Source organism: Artemia franciscana, chromosome 3, assembly GCF_032884065.1.
Source record: "Artemia franciscana chromosome 3, ASM3288406v1, whole genome shotgun sequence".
Classification (NCBI taxonomy): Eukaryota; Metazoa; Arthropoda; class Branchiopoda; order Anostraca; family Artemiidae; genus Artemia; species Artemia franciscana.
This window is the reverse complement of record NC_088865.1, coordinates 12,429,334-12,446,994: the sequence shown is the minus strand read 5'-3', so window position 1 is coordinate 12,446,994 and position 17,661 is coordinate 12,429,334. Positions and strand designations below refer to the sequence as shown.

Below are 17,661 nucleotides of genomic sequence, written 5' to 3'. Positions count from 1 at the left end.
ATCTACTCCAATTGCAAGTAAAGAGTAGTAAGCGTGATCTTGATAGATATTATGATGACATACTTAGATGTATGAACGAAGCTGACAAAATTGCGGTTCCCGAAGAGCGTATTCCTATAAAAACACGGAAATCTATATGGCATGCCGATCCTGAATTAAAGAATTATAAAAATAAGGCAAAAATTTGGCTTCGAATTTGGGTTGATTGTGGTAGACCTACAACGGGGTCTGTTGCGGATTTAAAGCAGAAAACAAAGAATGATTATAAAAAGTACCTTAAATCCATTCATTATAAGGGTATGGAATTTACAGCCTCCAAAAAGGATTAACCTACATTGATCAATTCTAAGAAGCTGGATAAAAGTGATTTTTCTAATAGTGACTCGATTTCTAGTTCAACTTGGTATGTTTACTATTCGGAAATTTTTTCCAAAATTAATTTCTTCGTGCAGTCACATTATTCTCGGTTACCTTCTAAAATTCTTCCGCCTTCGCTTCATCAAGGCCATATTATTCCAGTATCAATAACTGCTGTTGAAAATGGAACTAAGCAACTGATATCTTCATCCATTGATATTGATAGTATTAGTGTAAATAATGTAAATCCAAAGTGTGTTGTTCTTTTATTTCATTTGCAGTTGTTGTTCCAAATGTGTTTAACATCTTCACTGGTTCCGGATAGTTTTCTTTGTGGAACTGTCCCCTCAATTCTAAAGCGGGGAAAACTCCCTTCTCAATGTTCATCTTATCGCCCTATAACCACTACGTGTAACTTGAGTGAAATCCTTGAATATATCTTAATTCCTCTTTTAAATGAAAATATAAATTTCGGATCGAATCAATTCGGGTTCCAATCTGGTATTGGTTGTCAACATGCACACCGTGTTCTTTCTTCCGCCCTTAAGAATAGCCTGGCTGAGGGGTCGTCACTTTATATATGTACTTTGGACCTTTCTAAAGCTTTTGACAATGTAGTTCAAAGTTAAGCTTTTTTTTCCCTTTTTAATAATGGCGTAAATCTTTCAGTCATTTTTCTTCTTCGTTTTTGGTATGAGAATTCTTTCCTCCGAATTAATAAATCTGGATCTCCGTTTGTCTGTTGATGTCGTGGTGTCAAACAGAGAGGGGTTTTATCACCTAGTATATTCAAAATGTGTATTTCTGGTATTTTAGATCAAATTAGATCAAATTATTTTATTGGACTCTCAGATGTTTCTTATCTTGCTTATGCGGATGATATTCTATTTTTGTGTAAAAATAAGCAAGGTCTCTCGTTTATGGTCTCAAAAGTTTCACGTCTATTTTCTAAAATTGGTCTTTCTCTTAATGTTGAGAAATGTGAATTTCTAGTTTTTAATGGTCCGACTTCCTCTAATGCTCCCTTAGTTTGTCGGGGTTTTTCTATACCCTTTGTTCCCGCCTTTCGGTGGTTGGGTATTACTGTTACTAATTCAATTTTTTGCCAACAGGAGTGCACTGTTCGTGATGTTCAAAAGAAAATTCAAATGGGCTATTGTAAGATATTTGCTAATCGAGGGAAGTATAATAAACGTACACTGGGTAGGCTATATGCTACATTCTGTGATCATTCTGTCCTTTATCTTTCTGGTCTTTATCCCATTCCAAAGAAAAATGATGCTAATCAGATTCAGACTTTTTATTTCAGATACTAGCTGTTGGGGTGGCGCTTCGCGCCACCCCAACACCTAGTTGGTGGGGGCGCTTCGCGCAACCCCCAAGCCCCCCCGCGCGCGTAAGTCGTTACGCGCCATATTAGTTACGCGCCATTGTAGTTGTGTCCCTATGTCCCACCTGTGAATATAGATATATATATATATATATATATATATATATATATATATATATATATATATATATATATATATATATATATATATATATATATATATATATATATATATGTTTTTAACTACGTAAAACTTGCGAATATACAACATTCTTTGCTGTCCCATTGTCTGTGCATATAAATAGATTGTCAGGTTTACCGACTCTTGAACATGCAACATATAATGGTCCATGGGAAAACAATCCGTATTCAGATCTATACCTCATGATTCTAATGATTGCTTTGTTGATGGTGATTGCTAATCGACCATTCCCTGAGTCGCCATCGTCATTTATATATCCCCCTGTGCACCCCGGCGTCCCCTTTGTAGTTATGTCCCTGTGTCCCGGTCGTCATTTATATTCCCTGTGTCCCGGTCGTCATTTGTGTCCCGGTGTTCCAGTCTGTGATTTCTCTTTGAGTGTCCCGGGCGTCATTTATATTCCTTGTGTCCCGGTGTCCCGGTCGTCATTTATATCCCCCTGTGCCCCCCGGCGTCCCCATTGTAGTTGTGTCCCTGTGTCCCGGTCGTCATTTATATTCCCTGTGTCCCGGTCGTCATTTGTATCCCGGTGTCCCGGTCTGTATATACATTCGTTTTTTAGTTTTGTTTTTCTCCTTTATTTTTTTCCTTTTTTCTTTTTTTTCTTTTTTAGTTTATTTAGATTTTTAGATTTTTTAGTTTTTTTATTAGTTTTTAGTTTTTTTGTAGTTTTTACCATTTTTTTAGTTTTTTTAGTTTTTTTTTTACTTATGTCCTGGTCGTCATTTATACTCCCTGTGTCCCGGTCGTCATTTGTGTCTCGGTGCTTTGTTGATTGCTAATTTATATATATTTATATATTTATATTTATATATATATTTATATTTTTTATATTTATTAATATTTTTTTAGTTTTCTTTTTCTCTTATTTTTCAGTTTTTTCCTTTTTTTTAGTTTTTTCTTTTTTAGTTTTTAGTTTTTTTTTGTTTTTTACCTTTTTTTTAGTTTTTTTAGTTTTTTAGCTTTTTTAGTTTTTTTATTAGTTTTTAGTTTTTTTTTAGTTTTTGCCTTTTTTTAGTTTTTTCAGTTTTTTTTAGTTTTTAGTTTTTTACCTTTTTTTAGTTTTTTTTAGTTTTTTAGCTTTTTTAGTTTTTTTTCTTTTTAGTTTTTTTTGTAGTTTTTACCTTTTTTAGTTTTTTTTCTTCTTTAGTGTGAAATAATTCAGACGTCATATGCGGACAAACACGACGTCACTCGACAGACAGACAGACAGACATAACCCACAAACAACTTATTTTTATATATATTTTTTCATATTTTTTTAGTTTTCTTTTTCTCTTTTATTTTTCAGTTTTTTCCTTTTTTTTAGTTTTTTTCTTTTTTAGTTTTTAGTTTTTTTTAGTTTTTTACCTTTTTTTTAGTTTTTTTTAGTTTTTTTAGTTTTTTAGCTTTTTTAGTTTTTTTATTAGTTTTTATTTTTTTTGTAGTTTTTGCGTTTTTTTATTTTTTTCAGTTTTTTTTAGTTATTAGATTTTTACCTTTTTTTAGTTTTTTTTAGTTTTTTAGCTTTTTTAGTTTTTTTTTCTTTTTAGTTTTTTTTGTAGTTTTTACCTTTTTTAGTTTTTTTCTTCTTTTGTATTAGTGTGAAATAATTCAGACGTCATATGCGAACAAACATGACTTCACCTGATCCATCCACAGATCCACACACAGACAACTTATTTTTATATATATAGATTGTAAATTTTTACTTTGAGTTCCCCCTTGGTATAGTAATGGTAAGATAATTCGTAAGTTTGATGTCCCTGATATAAGTGCAAATTTGGCCTTCCTGCATGGAAGGTTGTCGGATTCAGCTTTTTATCGTATATGATATACAGGAACCTGTTAGGACGGGTAATGAAACCCTATCCTGACTTTTTTTTACATTGAAAAGAGCATGGATCAGTAGAAAAAAAAAATTTGCTCATATATATATATATATATATATATATATATATATATATATATATATATATATATATATATATATATATATATATATATATTTGTCTTTGTGTGTGTGTTTTCGAATAGCTCATTTGTATATAAAAGCATGAAAATGCATATTCTTACCTTCATCAATTAGTGTTACCGATATTGATTGATCAAGGTAAGCCTTAGGCTTCTGGACAGCATTGTCCGATTCAGTTTCAAAGTCCGGCCCAAGATCTGTCTTATATTGTCGAGGTCCATTTGACAAAAAAGAATCGTTGGCATCCACACTTATAGAATCTTCATTTGATGACGGAACGCTGTCTTCCAAGTCTTAAACAAAGTGCGACAGATATAAATATTCTTATAAAACGTATTAATCATCAGATGCAGATTTCATTAAAATAGCTCCCAAAGAAACTTCATGTTCAAGAACTTAATTTTATTCATATAGGACAAAAATTGTTTAATCTCTTCCTACAAATATATTTTAAACATCCTTTGCCCCAGCCACCCCCTTCCTTTCTCCAACAGTACTTGATACTCTTAATTCCATATCCCAACCACGCTCGAGACTCTGCAAATATAGTATTTTGAAGAAATGAGTCCAAAAATTGTCTCTTAATTTGAGTCCAATAACCCACCCTCCAACTCCCAGCTAAAATTCAAATCTACTATACAAGTACATGTTACATTTCCTGAATATGCTGTTGAAAAACTAGGAAAATATTCTAGCAATAAAACTAATCATGAACCAAAAGTTTTTTGCCACTATTTGGGCACCCTAAGCACCCTCTTTCCAAAACAATGTTTGATCCTTTTCAAAAAGAGAACAAGATCCTTAAAAATCATTATCCCTCGAAGATCCCTGAAAGGTGCCCCCTTTGGCATTTAAAAACTAAGTTGTAGCAATTTGCATTATTTACAACCCTCGGCCCAGGGGGTTTAAGGTCGTATCTTCCTTGAAGCATACTATTGGATCTGTCTCCTGTTCTAAATGAAATGATTATCTCAAAATGATTATCTTCTCATTGGGTGTGCCAGTTTCCAGTTTGCGCTGCCTATAATTGGAACTCTACTCTAACTGAAGTTCTTTAAATATCGCGCTGATGTAGGACAGTTTTCCGATACGAAGTTAAACTTCCAAAATTTTAGATACAAAAGTTTAAACCTCTGTCCCTCTGTTTACATTGATTCTACTTTATATGCATTCTACTTATATATTTTTATTATTTCTATTCATTCATTCATTGATATAAACACGAAAAGAGAGGCAACACCTTACCATCAAAGCGCAGAATATCTGTTTTGGAAATCTCAGAAAAAGCATCACTTTGTTTGATATTATAATCAACCATAGAGTCCAGGCTAAACCCTACCAAATTCGTTTGAAATCCGTTTGGAAGCATCCTACCAGTTTTATCCTGAGCTTCCATATTTTTATCGCACAACGGAACTATGTCTTCTGAATCTGAAAAAAAAAAAAACTAAATTAATAAAAAAATTGAAACAGAAAAAGTTGGGAAATAATTTTACCATATTTTATGGTTATTAAACAATATTCTTACTTCCAGGAACAACATTACACAGAACAACTCTATTCGATTGTAGTTATCTCTGTTACATACAATATTAGAAATACAAGAAGCTGTTTATTCATAGTAAAAAAAACGCAGAAGATTTTTTCTCTTTTTTTAAAGAAACCTACAGTGTGGAGGGTTGAAGTGAAATTTAAGCCACAGAAAAAACTATCTGAAGCCATTTCGAAAAGTCATTGCTTCTTTGAATCAAGATTCTGTTTTCGAGTGAAAAGGTCATGTGAAGTTGGCTAGCAAGTAGGTATTAATTTCGAATTGAAGTAACCTTAAAATCTAAAAGTGGTAAAGGTGAGAGACGTTTCATAGGCAGAATCATCAAAATTTTTCTTAGAATAATAATCTTAAAAAGCTTGGAGATCTAAAGATAATTTTCCCACTAGTCTGATAGCAGTGCCCCGTAGTTTTACAAGCAATCTCTGTTTCCAGTTTAAGTAGAGCGTTTATTACACTTTCTGCATTTTCACATCCGGCAGAGGAATGGTTGATGGATCTTCAAATCCGGCAGAGGAATCAGATGTACCTCCTTGAATTGAATATGTTTGCCATTGGTAATGAAATAAAAACTTACCCTATGTTCTGTTGTTGGTAGTGGCAACTGGACAGTCGACACACGGCAAGAAAATCAACTTTTCAAGTAAGAAAGTTACAATCTTGATTTCAAAAGACGATCAAAACTCTTTAATGAGGATCTGATTGCATGTAACAAAAGATAACAAATATATGAGTAAATCTCTATCACAAGCCAAGAGGAGCGAATTCCCCTTTTTCTTCGAAAAAAAATAGAGTTTAGAACAATATACTTAAAGCAATAAACTTAAATTGAAAGAAGTAATTAGTCATTATTTAGAATAAAGATTTTACTAAATTAAAAAAAAATCTATTCCACAAAAAACATGTCAAGAACTTCAAAATAAGTAAATTCCTTTATTTAAAAGAAAAAAGAATTCAAATGATTGGTGAAAATGTAGAAAGAAAGGAAAACAAGCAAATAGGGATCAATAATTGGCGACGACTGTCCCTATGTCATGGTGAAAAACTATCAGGATTTTTTTTTCATTTCTGCCGGAATGCAGAACAGATATTGTTCATATCTGGAAGTAAAGAAGCCAACGGGGGACTAAGTCAAAGCAGGTTGAGATAAAGCGCAAGTTAGGTATATTTTTGGTTGAGTGGCTTTAGGGGGAAAATGATTTCCGGGGAGGGCTTGTTATTTTGCTTTTTGAAAAACTGTGGCGCAACACACCATTCCTGCATTCAAGCATTTCTTACCTAGCTTCTATTTTACAACTAGATAAGATTCTTGCTTTGAATATTATTCGCAGGCCTTTTTTGAACATGTTCTTTTATACCTGACTCTCCCCCGGGAGATATCAGGTTACCTAACAGCACATGTACATTTAAGATAAGAGCTGAAAAAGGAAGTATAAATTAAAAAAAAAATTGTAAGAGGGGTTCCAAAATTATTTAGGAGAATAAAAACGGAGACGCATCAGCTTCACGGATAATATTTTTACCATGGATAACCAACTCTACAATATGAGAAATTGAAACAACAAGTAGTTTCAATGGCGAAACAGAGATTTCAACAAAAAAAGAATTAAAAAATACAGCGAAGAGTTAAGGAAAAATGTCAACATCATCATATATTCAGAAGGGTTTCCATGCTTAAGCGTTAAGCATTACTCGCAGTATCACTAAAGATACTCATAGGCCTGCTCATTCTTACTTTACCTGTACTTGTGGCGGGAACCAGGCATTTCCACCATCCCCGGTATCAGGGATCTTCGAGACCTGTTTGAACCATGGAGTGCAGTCTTCTGCTAGCTGCTTTGCAAATGGAAACCATTCAGTTGTCCATCTGTGACCAAAGTTTTGAGCCCTACAATAGGTTCAAGGTCTGATTTAACCAAGTTCCACTAACTTTTCCGCTGTCCTCCTTGGCGTTCCTTCCATGAGCTAAGTTGCTCAGCTGGAAGGATTCGGCGAGGCAAGTACTCTGTTGGTCTCCATAAGACATGGCCCAACCAATTCAGCCGATGCTCCCTGATCGTGATGGCAACGCATCTCTTGATACTACAGATGGGTCTTATATCAACGTTTATATGTGATCATTCAGATTTAACGTGAAGATGCTAGGCAGATAGGTGCGATCAAATACCGTCAGTGCATTTTCAGATAGTCGCTTTACTGACCAAGTTTCGCACCTATAAAGAAGGATTGTTCGAACCAAGCCTGGATAGACTCAAACTTTAGTTCTTACACAAATTTTTCGCCGGTTCCACAACGGTTTCCTAAGGGAAGCAAAGACCATCTATGCTTTCTGCAATCGCTGTTGAATATCGGCGTCAGAAGATCCATCAGTACAAAGCTGAGAGCCAAGGTATGTGAAGCTGTTGACCTCATCCAACTCACTTGATTTACAGTTAACGAAATACGATCAGTGTGAGTTATTGCCATAATTGTTTCTTCCCTGGACCGAATTCTAAGCCAATTCGATCGGAGAGGAATGCAACATCATTAGCGTATTCAAGGTCTCCAAGTGAAAATTTCTGTCCAATCTGAACACCTGGATGAGAAGGTAGTGTATTTTCAAGCACTCAATCAATACTACAGTAGTTAAACAGATTCGGAGACAGGACGCAGACTTGTTTTACTCCAACTAAACCAGAAAATTTTCAGTCTCCTCTCCGCAAACTCAAACTCGGTTCCCAAAATCTTTGTAGCATGATTTCAGCAGTTCGACAAATTTCAGGGGCATTCCATCATTTACAAGAATTTTCCAAAGTTTTTGGCGAGTGATCGAACCGAAGGCGGAAACGAAGTCCATAAAAATCATAAACAGGGGCAAATTAGTAAAAAGGGAGAGAATAACTGATGCCTTCCAATCCTACGGGAAAGTATTAGCCCTCCATACTTCCTCAAGGATACAATGGAGCTTCTCCGCCGTGATCTCGGGGCACAATTTGTGTATTTCCGGAGGGCGACCATATTGACCCGAGGCTTTGCTGTTCTTCACTGCCTTTATCACTTTGAGTATTTCCGCTCTTATTGGGGCGGCCAGCTCGATACTGTAAGGTTCTTTTTCAATTCAAGGGGGAAACAACCAGGAATTGATGACAGAGATTAGTTAAGTAGTGTTTGGAAGTGATCTTTCCATCTAACCCAACTTTCCTTTTGACAGCTAATGACTTTTTCTGCTCTCTCTTTGACAACTTCAGAAACAGCAGCTTTCTTACCGGTCGATTCGTTAAGAACCTGGTAGAGTTTGTGGTTGTTATGAGCACGTCCTGCTTTTTAAGCACAAAGCTGTTTCTTCCCACATTTCGCGGAGGTCGAGACGAGCAGAGCGCTTGACCTGTCTGCGCAACTCTTTCGTGATATGTTTAGTCCCGCTCATCTTTTTCCTATGTTCTTCGACAATTGACAGAGCTCTGCTGGTAATATCATGCTGTCGTTTCACTTTAGTTCGGCCTATAATCTCTTCAGTGGTTTCTCTCATCACTGTTTTGAAGGTTTCCAATCTTTGCTCAGGGTCAGAGTTTTCCTCTTCATCAAAGTTGAGGGCATTAAAACAGTTTGTTAGTTCCATATTTAGAGTTTACCGACCTTTTTTAACTTGCAGCTTACCAATTTGGATTCGGGCTTTTGGTTTATTTTTTCTCCAAGATGCAAGTCGAAGAAGAATTTTTGCAAGGACTAGCTTGTGACCAGACTCTGATTTTGAGCCTTGTCTATTACTATACTACTGATTTTGAGGTAGTCTATTACTAAACTCCTCGAACGTTGGCGGACGAGAATAAAGTCAATTTGGGCCTTAGTAACACCGTCGTTAGAATGCCAGGTCAGTAGATGGCTTGTGCTGAAATATGGTGTTGGTTAAAAGACGATTCATCAAAGAATAATCAACCAGCCTTTGCCCATTTTCACATCTATACCCCAGTCCGAATTTTCCAAGGACTTGTATGGGGGTATCAGACAGACCGTGGCAACTAAAGGATTCCACTCAAGAAGTGTGTTTCTGGTGCTCTGGTTCATGATGAAACCAACGCCACGGAGTCCCGAGTTATCGTTCACTCCAGATAGAAAATGTGAAACTGTTCTAACGTTTTGGGTGCTGTAACTGCTATAGAGCCAGAACTGTAGATTCTGGTCACAGAAACGCATAATATGTCAATACTGTACCTCTCCATCAGATGGACAAGGAGAGCTTGCGTAGCTTCTTGTTTAACATATCTAACGCTCCAACAACCAATAGTTATTCTTGATTTTGCTTGCTTTATGACTGTAGTTGGTTTAGTAGTTGAGATCTTAATGAAAATCAAGCTCTCATTTGCAAAAATGTGAAATTTTGTATTTTTTGTCAAAACAAAGACCGCGGATGTGTGTTTAGTTGTTGCCGTTTTTTCCTAGGGATAATCGCAAAGAACCAATAGTCCAGACTATCAGGAAGAGCTCATCTAAACGAGAATTTAAACTTCTAGTTTAAAAAACAAAAAAGAATGCACATTAACTAGCCCCCTTCGATCACCGATTCTTCCTGAATGTCATCCGATCAAAACTTTAAGATAGCGAGATACCCGAACGAAACGATGGTTCTTCAACTCTCCGCATGGTAACAAAAAACAAAAACCCAGTAAATTCAAAATAACCAAATAAAAATAAATATAATAAATGAGGAGCCTCCACCCCAGAATTTAAATTACATCAATAGTCACTAGTTAAACGAGTCTTAGAACTTTTTTATTATTAACCTGGGATTTAGTCAAATCTACAAAACTAAGAAATTTATTCCAACTATATATAATTCTATGCTGTGGTGAAAAATAGGACCTTTCAGGTTTTAACAATGACTGACGAACAACAGAACTGCCACGAGTCAAATAAGCATGTAAAATCTGATAATATCATAAAAAAACATATTATGCAAATAAAAATAACCAGGTAAAAGACGCTGAACAAGTTTTATCAAAAGCAGCGCAATAGAGCTGCCTAGGTGAAGACCGGTGTGAGCACAATGTATTATTTATTTATTTTTTCTTAGACCAGGGCACTTCATATCGAAACATTTGTCGTAGAAACTCCGAAAAGGGCTCATTCGATTGGAAATTGAAAGGGCTAGTCCTCTTTTTAATAGTCAATAGTGATTGGGGGGCAACTAAACCTCACCCCTCCAAACCTCGTATTTTCCCATAGTGCCTCTGATAGAAATTTTGAGATGGCTATTTGTTGTCGTCGTAACTTTGAAAAAAGTTCATTCGATTAGAAAAAGAAAGGGCTAGTGCCCAATTTATTAGTCAAAAGTGATTAAAGAGCAACAACAACCCCCCCCCCACACGCCTATTAATTCCCAAAACACATCTAATGAAAATTTCAAGATATCCATTTTGTTCAGTGTAGTTGAAAGGTCTAGAAATTATGTGTTTGACAACCCCCATTCCTTCTCCGGACCAGAACATAATTTGAATTTTGTTAAAAAAAATGGCTACGGATTCTCAGTTTAGTATACATATACTGATGTGTATTCCTTAAAGTTTTAAAAGTTTTTAATTTATTTAAGTAAAAAAGTTAAAACATTTTAAACGTATTTTGTTTATTTCAATCATACAATAAATAACCGAGTCAAATTCAAACCAACAAAAATCAATACGAGTAGGGCTGACAACCCCCATGCTTTCTCAAGACGAGACAATAATTTGCACTTTACTGAAAACAGAATATATTTAAAATGTTTTCACTTTGTTTCTACTTGCTTAAAATGTTTTTACTAGATGTATGAAGAGGGAAGTCCCCCCCCCCCTTGCACTCCAATTATAACACGAGTGCCTGGTGCCATTTTAAGAGTAACAAGAGATTGGAGGGCAGGCAGCCCTCGTCTGAAGCCCATTCATTTTCCAAACGCATCCAGTCAAGATTTTGACACAGCCATTTCGTTCAGCATAGTAAAACGGTCCAGCAACTATGTCTTTAGGGATATTAGGCATGTCAACCCCCCCCCACACAATTATGCAACTGGCCCATTATACTTCAAAACTAAATGCGGCTTTGAAAATAAATCAAAAGGCATTGTATTAAATGGTTGCCAATAAGACACCTCAGCAATATATCGGGAGCGAATGGGGGTATTAAGTTGAAACTTTTGAAGATACTACTATTACTAATTCTGTTCTTACAATTTAAATAAATAAAAAGAGTGTAAAAATATCCAGGCTATTAAAGGGCATAGATAGGATCTTTGGGGAATGATGTTCAGTTTTATTTTTCCGGTCAACTTCAGAAGCTATAAAATTAAACCAAAAACACTGTTTGTGTCAGGATTAAAAATTGTTGAGAAGGTTTCTCCAACATACAAATATCAACCCATACTATGGATTCAGATAGAAGAAAACTGAAAAGATATACAATTTTTTTCCATGAAAAAGACTGTCAGTAAAAAGCGAACAGAAATTAATTGAAAAACCTTTTCCAAAAGACCAGTTTTTCAGAGAAATTTGAAGAACTCCGTTAAGCCAAGAATTAGCAAAAATAAAGTCAAATAATCTTCATAGCGTAAAACTACCACAAATCGCTATCATTATATAAATGAAACTGAAAACAAATAGAAATTACAATAAATAGCCCATTCAAACTCAAAACGAGCAAAAAGTAGCATGAGTAGGGCTGATAACCCATACACCTTCTCATGACCAGAACGAAATTTGCACTTTACTGAAAAAAAAAACGTTTGAAATGTTTTCACCTTTTCATACTTTCATAAATGAAAAATTATCAAAACCTAAACGAAGAAATATCAGTATTTGTCAATTTAACTGACAATCCACAGTCATTTTTTTTTTTTTTTTTTTTTTTTTTTTAATAAAGCGCAAATTATGTTCTGGTGTTGAGAAGGCATAGGGGTTATCAGCCCTAAACATTTTAATTTTGTTCGTTTTGAGTTTGACTCGGCTATTTATTGTAAGTTCTTTTCGTTTTGAGTTTTATTTATTTATTGATAGTGATTTGTGGTAGTTTTAGGCTTGGAAGATTATTTGACTCATTCTTGACTTAATAGAGATATTTACTTTTCTTTAAAAAACTTGTCTTGTGGAAAGTTTTTTTAAATTAATCATATAAGAAACAAAATGGAAAAGAGAGAAAAAAGATCAAGATAAGGATGTTTAATTTTGATACATGCTTTTCGTTGATGATTTACGAGGGTAAGAAAACGGTCAAGGCAGTGAATCTTTCAATATAGACAGAGCTTTATCTTTGCTGCCTCTGAAGGGGAAAAATATGAGTTTTAAAAATCCTCAAAAAGATGATAGGACACTAATTTATATACGAATATACTAAAGAATGATATCAGGGCTAAAACCAGCAGAATAATTTTAGATGATTCATCATTTTTTCATCATTATTTCTCACTATCATTATCATCATCATTATTTCATCATTACATCATCATTTATTTCTTGGCACTTTAATTCGAAGACAAGCTGCATGGCTTTTAAATGATAGATTGGAATTCATTGTTAAACCAAGATATTTAAAATTATCAAAACTTTCAATTTCTAAGGGCAAGCCCCGAATATTAATCGCCATTGTTTATGGTGCTGATCTCCTAGTACGAGAGAAGACAATGAAATTTGTCTGAGCACAATTAATAGAATATTTATTTCTCGTAAATCACAAGATAAGCCTCTTCAGTGCTGATTCTAAACTGAGAAATATGTTTAGGCCAACATCTTTGACGCTGTTACCAATATCGTTCACACAAATAGGAATTAGAAGAGGACTCAAAATAGAGCCTTTTGGGACTCCAATTGACTGATACTGAGATATTGATGAGGAAAAAGTATCGCCTCCGAGGCCGAAAGAAATTGAAACGACAGCATGGGATTACCACCAGAACTCTGTCAATAGTCGAAGAACGCAGGAAAAAGATGAGCGGCCCTAAACATATCAAGAAAGAGTATCCAGCTGGTACAGTATCAACCTGGCCGCCCCAATAAGAGTGGAAATACTCAAAGCGATTAAGGCCCAGAAGACCAGCAAAGCCCTAGGTCAAGATAGTCTCCCCCCGGAAATATAAAAATTGTGCCCCGAGAACACGGTGGAGCAGCTCCATGGTATCCTTGAGTAAGTATGGAGGACCAACACTTTCCCAAGGGATTGGAAGACAATAATTATCATCACCTTTGTCAAGGGCATCATGAACAAACTGATTCACGGTCATAATAGCATGCTGAGTAGAGTGCAATATCTGGAACCCAAATTCCGAGCTGTTTAGCTGAATAACCAAGCAGCTAGGGTATTTAGTCTGTTTTTAAGATGTTTTGAGCTGTAGAACTGAGCAGCTATTTTAGCTGTATAACCGAGCGACTACGGCATTTAGTCTGAATGTAAGATGTCTTGAGCTATCTAATATAACTGAAAAGCTAGTTTAGCTGTATAGCCAAGCGCCTAGGGCACTGAGGCTGCATGTATAACTGAGCAGCTAGTTTAGCAGTATAACCGAGAAGCTAAGGCATTTAGTAAAGCTGTTCTGAGCTGTCTAGGTAAGATGTTTTGAGCTGTACAACTAACTGCTCAATTATATTGGACAACTTAAGAAGTTTTACATACAGACCAAATGGCCTAGCTGCTCGGTTATAAAGCTAAATTAGAATCTCAGTTATATTAGACAGCTCAAAACATCTTACGTACAAACTAGATGCCCTAGCTGCTCGGTTAGACAGTTAAAGTAGCTGCTCAATTATACAGCTCAAAACATCTTACATACAGATTAAATGCCCCAGCTGCTCAGTTATGCAGCTAAACTAGCTGCTCAGTTATACAGCTCCAAACATATTACATAGACAGCTCAAAACATCTCACATACAAACTAAATGCCCTAGCTGCTCGGTTATGCGGTTATACAGCGGTAATTTGATTCAGCCCATCAAAATCACCACAAATCGGGCAAGTATACCGCATTTCCAGGTAACACCTTTTTTCCAAACACTATAAAGAGGGAGACAGTTTGCTCGCTCCTGCATCCATGACCCCAGGGATTCTTTTGGAATCCTAAATTAAAATAATAATCTTCACCATATTTTTATTTCACCCTATAGTAAGAACTTAAGCTTTCCGACTGGCTAAGGTCGCTCCACCATTTCTGGGTTCCTTCCAGAAAAACTTTGGATTCATACGCTGCTCTTATAAGTCTTGAGGAGGGACATGCAGTATTGCAGTATTTTCAGCAAAAACTTAATTAATTGGGTCTGTCTATGTTGTCTCATGGAGAAAAGTCCCAAATCTCCCTTGATGAAAAGTGAGTGGATTGTGGCGTGCAAACCTAGCATTCGTTCATAATATTGTAGCTGTAGAGTTTCTAATGAATTTGCCACTTCTAGGCCCCATAATTCTTCTCCATAATGCAGAATTGGCCTTATTTTTGAGTAGAACACATTTTTGTGCATCTTTAAGTCACCTATTACCATCAAATTACTGTTTCTGAACAGCGTTGCCATTGCTGCTTTTCCTCGGTTAGTCATCTTCGAAATATGATTGCTCCATCTCCCAGTCGATGTTAGATGGAATCCTAAATGTCTTGCCTGAGACACAACCTTCACAGGATCATTATATGAGTCATTTTGATGGACTTCGTTTTAAGGAACATAGGAAAGGCAATGGGAGAACACGGAATTAAATGGAGATGAAAAACTCTCCTGGACTTAGATTACGCTTATGAAATAAGCATCCTAGGAACGTATACGCAAAACCAATGATCCTTTATATCTTTTGTGAGTTCAGGGTGTTAGAATAGGTTTGAAAATTAACGTTAAGAAGACTAAGTCGTTAAGGCTAGGAATAAGTGGAGATGAAAAGGTGATATTGGGTAACTAAAAGATTGATCAGGTGGAAAGCTTCACTTACCATAGAAGTATTATTAGTAAAGACGGTGGGAGCAGTGAAAATGTTGAAAGTAGTGTAAACAAGGTTCACTGTGTTTTTTCACGCTTGAAAAAAGTTTAGAAAAACAGGAAGATAAGTCTGCAAACCAAGATTAGAATATTGGAAGGTGCAGTGATGAAAGTGGTCAAATATGGCTCTAAAGCATGGGCACTCCGAAAAGCAAATGAAGATTTGCAAAATGTTTTCCAGAGAAATTGCCTACGGATTGTTCTGGGTACGTGACTGGCTGACCGCATTTCAAACAGTAGGATGTACGAAAAGTGCGGTTAAATCACGGTTTCTAGGGCTATAATTAGAGAAAGATTGAGATGGCTAGGGTATACTGTTTTCGGCCAACCGTACAGGGCTAAACGGAAAGCAGTTCGTCCGAGGTTGGGGTGGGAGGATGTCATAAAATAAGATTTAAGGGAAATAGAAACTTCCTGGGAGGGTTTAAAGAGGGTGGTTTTGAATATAATGGGACGGAGGAGGAGCGTGCGTAGCTGTGTTGACCTCAGGCGGCTTGGTGCTGTGGTGAGTTGTTATTAGTAGTAGTAGTTAGGAGATAACATTGGTTAGAGATTTCCCACGACCCCTGGGAAAAGGTCTTTAAATTATAAAATTGCCCCATTGTTTACGTATAGTATTTGTTATTGGGAAGCAAGTATACACTGTTCGGGTGGAGGGGGTGAAGTTTCTGCTGGGGGGATTTTCAAAAAGGAGAATTTTCCATGGGGAGCGAAGTTTCTGGGTGGTGAAGTTTCCAGGGGAAATTCTATGCTGGAAGAATTTGCAAGAATTCCTATGCAAATTTCTTTTTATTAGTCTTACTTTCTCTTTCCCGACTGAATCTTACATGTAGATATTAAGGGGCACTCTCCAAGGGGAAATTTTTACCGGGTTGGAGTTGTCTAGAGCATCTTTCTGTAGGAGGGGGAATTTTTCGCGATAGAAATTTGCCATGGGTGAGTTTTTCACAGGATAAATTCTCCACAGGGAATTTGTCCAGAAACAACTTTCTACTAAGGGGCAGATTATTTGCAGGAAAACTTTTCCCCGGAGGAGGGGATTTCTGGCATTATTTTTAAAGAAATATTTTCAAATGTATGTATTCTTCAACTGAGAGTGAGGTAAGAAACATTTTTCACCTGGACTGTCCGAAAGAAATTCTTCAGGAAGAATTTTCAGCAAGAATACAATTGTCTGAGAAGAATTTACCTCGCTGAGGAGGGGGATATTTTAGGGGTGAATAGCTTTCCATGGAGGAATAGTCCATCGGGAGAAGGAATTTCTTTTGGAGGGGGAGCCATATTTCCACGCATTATTTAAAAACGATCAGAATTAAATAAGAAAAACTAGTATTTTTCACGTGAAAGTAAGGAGCAATATTAAAACTTAAAATGAACAGAATTATTATTTATATGAGAGGGACTGTCCTGTCCTTAATACCTCGCTCTTTACGCTAGCGTTTTGACTTTTTGTCCCATTTCTTTAAGAACGAATCCTGTTTAATTAGTCCTGTTTAATTAATAAGAATAGTAAGCTTTTTTAAAGTTCTAACAAAACATTTTTTAATGTTCTAACAAAGGGCAGCCTCTCTATACTATTTCAATTATTAAACACAAGAGTCTAAAAGTTCACACTTCTTTTACATTTTATATATGTATAAGGGTCTAAATTTCCTAATACTACACTTCTATGAAAACATATCACATACCATCATTAGCAAAAAAAAAATAGAAAAATAAAATAAAATAAGGAAACTAACCCTATGACCTGAGTATAATAAATATTCTGTTCTGCCAATTCTCAGATTCTATTTGATATAATAATGGAATCAAACAGAACTTAAAGAGCTGCTTCTTACCGTTAACGATCACTCTAGTTGTTATAGATTGCTCAGATAAAGCTCCAGCGGGATGGAGAGCAAAATTATGTTCCATTTTGAAGTCCGGCATACTATCTATCACAGACAACTGAGGTCCACATGAAAAACCTGAATCTTTAACGTCTGGACCACTATCTTGGTCCATAAAGTCTGAAAGACAGTAAATTTAGGTAAGCTTGCTATATCTATATAATACAAAGGATAGTAGTTAGACGAAAACTTTATTTAACTATATTGAAATAATACAATTAAGACAGAATCTTTCAAAAAGTGCGTGATGATCAAGCTCTGTGATTCCAATTCATGAAACCATTAATAAATATAAATATTCCAAACTTAGCAAGACGAGGTCTATTAAGAATAACAAAAATTAGTTTTGCAGGGAGTCAAGCCCTAGGTCACCGCAACTAAGAAGGAAGTTACCATTGAACTACGATGATTCATTGGCAAATTTGATATG

At 35.7% G+C, this 17,661-nt stretch overlaps 1 protein-coding gene across 1 annotated transcript in view; it reads right to left on the bottom strand.

The window, feature by feature from the left end:
* The window catches only part of LOC136025463 (uncharacterized), a 190,634-nt gene that overhangs the window by 69,977 nt on the left and 102,996 nt on the right, over positions 1-17,661 (bottom strand). Inside the window, exons 16-18 of the mRNA XM_065701494.1 lie at positions 17,181-17,351; positions 5,089-5,274; positions 3,945-4,136 (exon numbers count right to left, since the gene is read on the bottom strand). Coding sequence (XP_065557566.1) covers positions 3,945-4,136; positions 5,089-5,274; positions 17,181-17,351 — 549 coding nt within the window. The remainder of the gene's footprint in view (positions 1-3,944; positions 4,137-5,088; positions 5,275-17,180; positions 17,352-17,661) is intronic.